At 33.7% G+C, this 10715-nt stretch overlaps 1 protein-coding gene across 1 annotated transcript in view; it reads left to right on the forward strand.

The window, feature by feature from the left end:
* Window positions 1-10715, forward strand: part of LOC103264209 (disintegrin and metalloproteinase domain-containing protein 18-like) — a 123113-nt gene that overhangs the window by 78802 nt on the left and 33596 nt on the right. The window contains exons 13-16 of the mRNA XM_008061855.1: window positions 1951-2049; window positions 3817-4012; window positions 4505-4595; window positions 4863-5052. Coding sequence (XP_008060046.1) covers window positions 1951-2049; window positions 3817-4012; window positions 4505-4595; window positions 4863-5052 — 576 coding nt within the window. The remainder of the gene's footprint in view (window positions 1-1950; window positions 2050-3816; window positions 4013-4504; window positions 4596-4862; window positions 5053-10715) is intronic.

Raw genomic sequence — 10715 nt, forward strand, 5'->3', positions numbered from 1 at the left:
AGCATCTCATCACATTGCATAAAACTTTTTAGGAGCCATGGCAGTTTTGAAGGAAGAAAATGCGATAGGAAAGTTTGGAAGTCTTTTGCCAATACCCTTACCGGCAGTTGGGAATCAGAATCAGTTTGAGAGCCTTCAGATAAGACCAAGGTGTAGCCTTGGCCAGAAAACTTCAATCATTCACATAATTTATCCAGCTCCACTTAACAGCTAGATATATGTGAAAGGAAAGTGGCTCAGAACACAGCCAACATTCCCAGCACCCAAAGGCGATGGCAGATTGACTAAGCCCTTTCCAGCAAGCCTGTCCTCTGTGACTTGTAGAATGACTGCTGCACTATCTGCTTTTAAGTGGCTGACAGAGGCCTGTGTTGGTTTTGAGGGAGAGAAAACTACTTGGAGGACAAGAAGCTTCAGAAATGAAAGTAAAAAGACAGGTCTGCTTTCACTTACCCTTCTGAATTCGTCAATCTGAGTCACGGCACCAAAATGTTGCAGGAGTTTTGGACTCCTCTCAGCTAAAACCAGCAACCTCGGATTCTTTTTCCCATGAACAAGAAGATTAAGGAACATGGTCACCAAAAGGATGAGTGAAAAAAGGAGTTTATTAAGCAACAAAGCTCTCTCCAGAGAAGCGAGCGGGGCCAAAATAGGTTACCTGGTACTAGGAGTTTTTTTGTGTGTGGTTTTTATTTTTTCTTTTCTGGGGATGTTTCTCTCATTTACATCTCCTCTGCCCCTTTCACTTCCTGAGACCCAATTCTTATTGTGCATGCGAGTCCTTGACCAAAGTCACTCCATCTTGACAAGTACCACAGAAAAGCCCACTCGATGGGGTACAACCACAATGCAAATGCTATGTTATTGATACTGCAATAAGCCAAGGTCAAGTTACAACATTTAGTTAAGCTACTGTGCCTGCGTTTAAGCAGCAAAAAGTTCCTTTTAGCAGTACCCCCTGGATTGAAAGGAAGTTCTTAACCACACTAACCACATTTCCAACCAAAAATTAAATAATGGGGATGGTGTAGTGAGTGTTCCCACAAGTGTTAAGTCTTCTTGAGATCCTCCCTCTCTGTCTGTCTTACCAGCTTCTATCTCTTCTCTCACAACCATGTGAGAGAACAACAAATAAGTAGCTCTCTATACTGGGCTAGGGATCTGTGAGAACTTTGGGTTTCTCTTGTACCTAGAATTACAGGCGTTCATGGTGGTGACAGGAGACTTCTGGAGACTTTTTGTTTATCTTTACCTGCATTGTGGATTCTGTCTTTACTCTGAGTCTATTCTAGCCATGTGTTTCGCATTCCTTATTGCGATGCCATCCTGAGTCTCCATTCCTTAAAAAGTCTTTCTAAATTTTTTGTTGAGATTGAGTGTCCTCCCTTGGACACTCTACTCAAAGTGTGCTTATTTCTTGTTTCTATACTTCTTTGTGAAGGAAGTGAGCATTGAACCCCTTTAGTCAGCCATCTTGATTCATAAAATTTTTCTTTGAGATATCATTTACAATAATAAAATATTGTCATTATTTAGAAATCTTATTTTTGTCTACATAAATTGATATTTATTTAATAATAATATTAAAAGACTTGAAGATATGGATAAGTACTTATGATGTAAAAATTTTAAATATGAAAATGTGTAGTACAAATTTTTTAAATAAAATAAGATTAAAATAAATTGCACTACATTATAATTGATCTATTTATTTAGCATGAAATAATGAGTAATTTTATTACCATCTCTTGCTTTTTCTATAGAGAAAATACATAAGGTTTAAATTAAGTAGTGTGAAAATAAATACAGAAATCAAAAGTCATGCTATAATTTTAGTTACGTTAGAAGAAATACACAAAATATACCTTAGTATATTTTGATAATAAGTAAATTTATTTGTTTGATTAACATTTGACTTAAAATATTTGACTTCATTGTTTTTGTTTGTAGGAGTGCTCTCATAAAAAATGTTGTAATCCTCAAGATTGCACTCTGATTGGATTTGCAGAATGTGGCTCTGGACCATGCTGCAGTAAAAACAGATGTATGGTAATCTGTCAAAATATTTTATTATTTTCTTTAATAGTTTTTTTGATTTTTTTATGAATTCTCTTTAAAGTTTTTAGCACATCTTTCAAGTATTTTACTTTATACTTTCAGTATTAGGCTTTCATTTTGAGGTCTACTCTCTAATACCTTAAAAAGATTTGTTTTACATTCTTTACTGTTTCTTAGAGAAAATTTTTAGACAATATGTATTATTTCGTAGAGATATATATTAAATATATTTTATAATCTTTACAGTAATTTGTTTATTTTCAAGTTTATTATCCAGTTTGATAGTAGATAAAAAAAACTCAAATTATGTATGAGTGATTTTAGGATTCAGAGGATGTTCTTAAGTCTCTTTCAACCTACTTATCTCTGCTTCTTTTTTTTTTTTGAGTAGATTTAATCTTCACTGAAGACTCATCCAGTTATTACACCCAATAAAAATTCCAGATTATTTGGGTGATGTGAATTACTCCTAGCCATGACAGAACACAGCTCTACATTGTTTTAAAAATGTATGACAAAATTATATTTTTTAAAAAAACACTACACACACTAGTTCTATGTTCAGATAGACAACAATATTAAAAACTTTCATTAGAAAATATAATTAATGTAGAATAGTTACTAGTATGCAGCATATCAAATACTGAAGTGTAGCTTTCACAATATGTTCCTCTTTACTGTTTATAGGCAAGTATTAAAGCCAATCAGTAGTTACTTATTTTTAAAATTCTTGACAGTAGAGTGCAGTCTAAGGTTTCTACTTCTCTTCAGCAGACCTTGTTGATTTTTCATTCACCAGTATGAGTATGCTTGTCTTGGTCTTTGTCTTGAAATCACTGGTACTGAACAGTTAAGATTTTCTGTCTAGTTCATTGCTTTCTACCTGCATTCTAAAGTGTAGTTCATTCAAATGGAAATAATTGCTTCGTTTAGTAGAATAAAACATTATGGTATCAGTAGCAAGGAAGGGCTTCAGCGATGACAACTTAATGTACTTAACTTGGTACACAATATATTTAGTACACATTAATTTTCTTATGCATAATAGTATATAATTTGACTTTTGTTGTTGCTCAAAGGCTTACAAGTATCTTACACTAGGCTTTCATTTGATTTGCCATAAGTGTTCTATTTTCTTTTTTGTCTACTTTCAAATTGGTCAATTTGCCTAACATTTAGAGTTTTGATACAATTCTTTTTCTTATAAGTTTTTAGCTTAGAAAGACACAACTCGATGTGCAAGGATAAGAAAGACTGTTTATGCAGCTGTTTTTTTTTTTTCTTTTTTTTTAACACTTAAAATTGATTAATCAGTACTTGGATATGCCTATAGGTAATCTAAAAAAAAAAAAAACTCCTTTAATTGGGACTTCATAATACTGATTATATATCGGTCAGTTGTATCTTGGTGATGAATGGCCAGCAAATAAAAATAAACACATACTTAAGAAGTTTAAGTTGAAAACAGGTATGGCTTTTATGCTCAGGTGTATCTGTTTCAAACAGTCACAACAAGATATTTATTCTATGCGTTCCTTGGATATTCTTGCTCTTAAGCTTATAATTCTCACACAAGTAAGTATCTAGGCATACATATACATAGGTCATGGCGACTCCTTATTTTATTTATACATGGTATGCAATGCTTCAGAAAAGTAGAGAGATTTGTTCTCTATTAACAATCACCTCAATCATAGGTAGTAAAAGAAAACCTGACTGAACCTGACAAATATATCTTTGCTTTTCTTTATCTGACAGATTGTTGATAGAGGACCTATATGTAGAAGAAGCACAGATGTGTGTGATTTTGCAGAACATTGCAATGGAACATCTGAGTTTTGTGGGCCAGATGTGAAAGCTGCTGATTTACAGCCATGCAATAATGAGACAGCCTATTGCTATAGAGGAATATGCCAAACTACAGACAGACAGTGTACAGCCTTATTTGGAAAATGTAATAGTTGTGTTTTTTTCCCTGGGGTTCTTTTTAAACTGTAGTTATTCAAATGTCAATAGTTCACTTTATAGTCATACTGGAAAGTGTTTTAAAGCCAAATTTGAAAATAAAATTGCAAATCAAGGCAACCTTGAATGATGTTAAAAAGTGAAAAATAAACCTAATAACTATAGGACGCAAATGATAGGATATTTGTCAATTTTAAGGTGGTCGTTGGAAAGAGAGTAAACTATCACAATAGTAGTTGAGAGAGCAAATGACTATTTGATTGCTTAATCATTGCTGCACTATAATACAAATTATACTGCTCTTCAGTGGGTAATTTCCAGTAAGTATTTTTTTTTAAATAGCAAGTAGATGACACCAAAAATTTGTAGCAGATGACACTGACTGGGTATTATTGTTGTCTAGATGCCTTTATACTGATTTATCACACTGTTAGCTTTGCATATTTTTAATATGAGTAACCGGAATTTATTATGTTTTCAGATGCTAGAGGGTCTACTTATTTGTGTACAGAAGAAATTAATTTCCAAAATGACAAATATGGAAATTGTATTACTGGTCGTTGTAATTTTAAGTATGTATTTCAAAAATTATTCATTTTTATTCATTTTCCAAATCCTTGTGTTTAGTTTTTGTGCATATACTGCAAAGTCACTTAATACAAATAAAAGATAAACCAATATATACAGATATATTTATATGTTGCACTTCATAAGACAGTGTATGCTTTGAATAGCTTTAGTAAATTTTGAATTATTCTTCTCTTTTGAGTTGCTGTTTATCTAAAATATTGTGTACCTACGTGACAAATAGGTAATTTTTTTTGGTCTTATGTTGCCAGAAATACCCTTTGTGCAAAATTAGTTTGTGACTGGACACGTACAGATTTACAACCAAGAGAGTTCACCAGCAATTATGATGTACAATATACTTATCTTGGAGGCCATATATGTATGTCTGCACATTTAAAAACTACTGGAATGGCGGATAGAACCAGAATAGCTGAAGGAACTGTTTGCGGTCACAGTCAGGTAAACACAGTTTTTACTAGATACCATATATGGTGGATTTGCATGTGAGTATCTGGAGTATGTGTTAGTGTTCGTGTGTGTGTGTGTGAGAGAGAGAGAGAGAGAGAGAGAGAGAGAAAGAGAGAGAGAGAAAGAGAGAGAGACAGAGAGAGAGAGAGAGAGAGTGAGAGAGAAAGCAACCATGCACTTAAATTTTCATTTAAAATTAGTGCTACAAATTGTGATTACCATGATATTGAAATACAATGATCGAATTTATGTTGGAGAAAGGACTTCTTGCTTTACTATCTAAATTTATTTTTATTATAATTTTTACTATATATATTTAGACTTATTTCCTCTCACTTGAGAATCTAACTGTTCTTATTAGTCTAGTATCTGGTCTGCAGTGATTTTTGCAAATAAAAAACAAAAAGGAATAAAATCATATGAGGAAGAAAAGTTAGAACAACATGAACATTAAGAACATTTAGGAATTAAAGAAACAAAAAACTGGACTTGGAAGCTCAGCCTGTAATCCCAGCACTTTGGGAGGCCGAGGCGAATGGATTGCCTGAGTCCGCGGGTTCAAGACCCATCCTGGCAACTTGGTGAGACCTCATCTCAACAATACATCAAAAATTAGCCGGGTGTGGTAGTGCATACCTGTAGTTCGGCTACTTGGAAGGCTGAGGCTGAAGGATCGCTGGAGCCCAGCAGGTCAAGGCTGCGGTGGCCGGGAGAGTGCCACTGTACTCCAGTCTAGGCGACAGAATGAAATGCCAACTCAAAAAACAAAAAGAAAAAGAAAAAGAAACAAAAACAAATATTTAATCTTATAGTAATTGACAAAGAATATTAACTTGGTTATAATTTAGCTAAAACATTAATTTTCTTATCAATCTAGTTTCTTAATACTTTAGCATAATATTTCCTTAAAAATATGAATTTGGCATGAAATATGATATTAAAACATAGAGTATAAGTTTTATTTATTTTTCTTACAAATTTTGAAAAACCTAATAAAGACTTTTCAAACTAGTGACATTGCAAACTGGTTGACTATTTAAAAAAACACAATTTATTTCTCAGTCATATGCCTTATTTTATAAAATTTTTCCTTGCATTTGTATAGATGTAATATATATGTAACAAATATCTAATATATATGTAAACACCTTTAGTGTGTTATGTGTTTGTAAGCATATTCAAAAACATGTACACAGTTGTCAAATATAAAAAATAAATATGTGCGAAATTATCATATTCAATAAAAATAATTTATACATAAATACATTATGCTTTCATGGAAAACAGCAGTAAAATGTAAAACGATATAAGAGTAAAATGTAAATAGTAACTTAGCTCAACGGGAAAAGTTATTCTCACATAAAAATAATGACACTATCATAAACATGCTGACTCAATTATTTTGTAAAGTAATATGTCATCTCCACAAAGCTCACTTAAAACACTGAGTAAATACTTATTATGAGATAGAAGTATAAGTTAAAAGTTTATTAACTAACTCTATCAACAATCCATCAGGAAAAAACACTAAAACGGTGTATATATGTGGTATAATACAAGAAAACCTATTTAATGTTTGTTACTGATTTCTGGCACACAGCTTCTAATAAAACCCTTGAAATTTCCTAAGTGATAGACATGTCTTTTGCTATTCATAATAAACACCCTTCAATCAGACATGAAAATTCATTCATTTCCATCAACCTTGGTTGATGTTCATGAAGTGACTTAGAGTAGAACCCCTAGCTGGCCTCAGGACAGGGCTAGTTATGAGAATCAAGTGCTTAGAGGGTTGAAGTTTTTATCCCAACTCCGGAACTTTTGAAGAAGGAAGGTGGGGCTGGAAATTGAGTGTTATAAAAACTCCTGAACAAAAAGGTTAAAGATCTTCTGACTTGATGAACCTGTCAACTTGCTGGAGGGTGGTACACCTCTTCGCCTCTCCTCCAGTACCTTCCCTTGTATACCTTATCCACTTAGCTGTTCTTGTGTTATATCCTATATAATAAGTCAGTAAAAGATCAGTAAAGTGTCTTCCTGAGTTTTGTGAGTCAATCTAACTTTTTTTTTCATCCTGTGGGAAAGAGTGAGGGAGTGGTAGGAGCCCCCAATGTGTATCTGCTCTGTCGGAAATACAGTTTGCCTGATACTTGCTATTGGCATCTGAGGTGGGGGCAGTTTTAAAGGACAGAAACCTTTAACTTGTGGAATCTGAAGCACTTTGGTCAGTTTTTGTGTTGCCATATGGAAATACCTGAGGCTGGTAATTTATAAAGAAAAATGGTTTATTTGGATTACTGTTTAGCAGATTGTACAAGAAGCAGGGCACCAGCATCTGCTTCTGCTAAGAGCTTCAGGTTGCTTCCCCACATGGTAAAAAGGGAATAATGGAGTGCTAAGATTACATAGTGAGAAAAGAAGCAAGAGAGAGAGAGAGGAGGGTGGTGTGGCTCTTTTTATAAAACAACTACGTCTCATGGAAACTTAGAGAATAAGAAAAGAACTCACTTATTACCCAAAGATGGCTCCAAACCAGTTGTATGACCAAAACCTCTCATTGGGCACAACCTCCAATATTCAGAATCAAATGTTGACATGTGGTTTAGAGGATTAAATATTTTAACTATAGCAATTATCCTAATTCCAGGTAGACAGTGAGATAATTTAGATAGTGTCAGAATTGAAATGCTTTTTCAAACACCAATTCAATAACTGAGAACTGATTGGCATCAGAGGCAAGACTGCACTGAATATGCTAACAAATATATAACACACTGAATGTGTTTATCTATATGTTTTACATATTTATTACATATATATTGCATCTATACAAATGCAAGAAACAATTTTATAAAATAGACCATATGACGGAGTATAAAAACTTTTCTCTTAACTTGTGATTAAATACAAAGTAAATTACTATCCAAAATTGCTTAGTATTACCAAATGGGCATTGAAAATAATATTTGATAATGAGAAGTATATCTTATTATTATCCTAAACCAAGTATAAATAAGCACATACTATCTGAAAAGTGATTTAGAAATGTATAAGGAGTAAAAAATAATTATATATTTTTATCTATTTCTAATATAATGCTAAATTAATTTTTAAATATTAAAAAATATGCTTGGTATAGAACAATTATAATGTGAGTTATAGTAGAGAAAAAAATCAAGGCACTATAAATGCCAATTTACTTATAATTGGTGACATCAAGTACAGTATATCCTAAATGGACCAGAGGTGCAAAAATAATACCAGAGGTGCAAAAATAATACCAGAGGTGCAAAAATAAAATGTATACACATTTAAGAGATATTATCTATGAATCACTTTTCATGTTGAATTGCAGTTGCAATATACAGTATGACACTGGCTCAATAGATGGCCATAATTAAAGGAACGCCAGCATCGCCAGGTGCTATCTGCAACAGGCAGGACAAAACAGGACAGTCAAAGAAAAAGGTGGAAGTTTGTTGCTCAAGGAGTGCAAAACCCTTTTGAAGTGGTGTCTGAAATTCGAAAACATTGTGGAAGTTCAATGACAATGGAAGCTTGAGTATGCAATAGCACCTCCAATACGCCTAACAATGGCACACCTTCAAGATAAATTTGAGAAGTTTAGTACTGTGTATGATGTGCTCAAGGGAAGATCCGGAAAGCCTTGTCCTACTTGTTGGAACAATTTGCACACTTGCCCCTGAAGTCTACCAAGATAATAAACATGTGAGACAGGAGCTAGCAGAACAAGCATACGATGCAGTCTTAGAATAGCAAAGTGGAAAATTTGCATCGCAAGACTATTATTCTTAAAATGTGAACACATTTTTGCACCCTCTATATTTCTCCTGTAACATATTTGAATATTTTTAATGACATGGAAGCGTATATGCCGTATTATGGTTAGTGGAAAAGCAAATCATAACTTGTAGAACATGCATTTCAACTGTTTGAATTGCACTGACACATGGAAATTCTATGAGCTGTGATTTCTACTAAAGCATAAATAATTTGCCGGACTAAAGTTGGCTTGCTGGATGTCCCCAACCAAAAACTGAAACAATCTTGTACCTTTATATTCTAGTTATTATACCTTTATGATAGGTTAAAAAATAAAGCTTTCGGCCGGACTCGGTGGCTCAGCCTGTAATCCCACGGTTTGGGAGGCCGAGGTGAGTGAATTGCCTGAGTCTGCGGGTTCGAGACTTGCCTGGGCAACTTAGCGACACCTCATCTCTACAATAAATCAAAAAATTAGCCGGGTGTGATAGCGCACGCCTGTAGTTCCAGATACTTGGAAGGCTGAGGCAGAAGAATCACCAGAGCCCAGCAGGTTGAGGCTGCGGTGACTGGGAGCGGCCACTGCACTCCAGTCTGGGCGACTGACTGAGACTCCAACTCAAAAAAATTTAAAAAATTAAAATAAATAAAAATAAATAAAGCTTTCAAATGAAGTACTGCATCAAGTACTAGCATCAAGTACTTCAGCACCGATAGCATTTCAGAGCATTTAAAACCTAGGAAGGTCTAATAAAAGGTACAAGAGATGGTATTTACACTGACTACTACTTAGCATTATTTGAGAATAAAAAATATGCCTATGTAAACAAAAAATAAAACACCCTTATGAATTGGAAAGCTCAATACTCTAAAGATGTAAATGTCTTCACAATTAATGGTGAATATGATATCATTAAAATTAAAATCTCAGCCAGTTATTAATTTTGGAAGGGGAAGGATACTAACAAACATTTAAAAGGTCATATGAAAATGTCATTGGTGAAAAATACATAATAAACAATGCAATTTCAAATAAGAAAAATGACAACTGAAATTTCACTCTACTAAATATCAAGAATTACCGTAGACAAAAAAATTAAGAAAATGAATTATTGTTAATGAAGATTGAAAAACTGACTTATAGACAAAAACGGAAAATATTTCAGGAAAATTGTTGATTAAAAGTTGTAATACATACTTTCAACGAAAACGTAGGTGAAGTGTGTGGTGCGTGCAAATATTTCTTTTAAGACACAAAATTAGTTATAAGGAAAATGTCAATAAATGCATTATGTTTTGATTACAAATCTCCTGATGAAAACTTGAGGTTTCAGAAAGATATATTAGGTATATATTTTCCTATTCCTTCTACTATGTACTACTAAAAAACCTGGATGCTAACTAAAAACAAAGACTCTGAAAGATGCAAATAGGCAGACCACTGAGAAATTCAGAAAAGCCAGGTGAATAAGCAAAAAAATGTTCTCAAGGAAAACTTGTCTTCTGTAGCCAAAGGATCAGATCAGCAAGAAAGTACATTTTTAAACTGTAACTGTTCTGCTTCAGGCAAATTACACAGTAAAAAAATTATACCCAACATCTAATCCTGCTAAGGTGCTGTTAGCAGAGGATACCCTGATCCTGCCCCTTCCCTTACTTGAGCAGTATTTAGGAGACCCACCATCACACCACAGATTAATGAAAATTTTACTTGCAATGACACCTGGCAGTGATGAGGCACTGACCCTTTTCTTGTCACTAGAGTTTTAGAAGAGGAGGGCTGTTAGAAATTTAAACAAGATTCAGCCTCATCACAAAACAGCTAAAATCTCTAGGTTTAAATCAAAAGTCACTTTTTATATCAAAAGTCA

Source organism: Carlito syrichta, unplaced genomic scaffold, assembly GCF_000164805.1.
Source record: "Carlito syrichta isolate Samal-C Ts95f unplaced genomic scaffold, Tarsius_syrichta-2.0.1 Scaffold305630, whole genome shotgun sequence".
Classification (NCBI taxonomy): domain Eukaryota; kingdom Metazoa; phylum Chordata; class Mammalia; order Primates; family Tarsiidae; genus Carlito; species Carlito syrichta.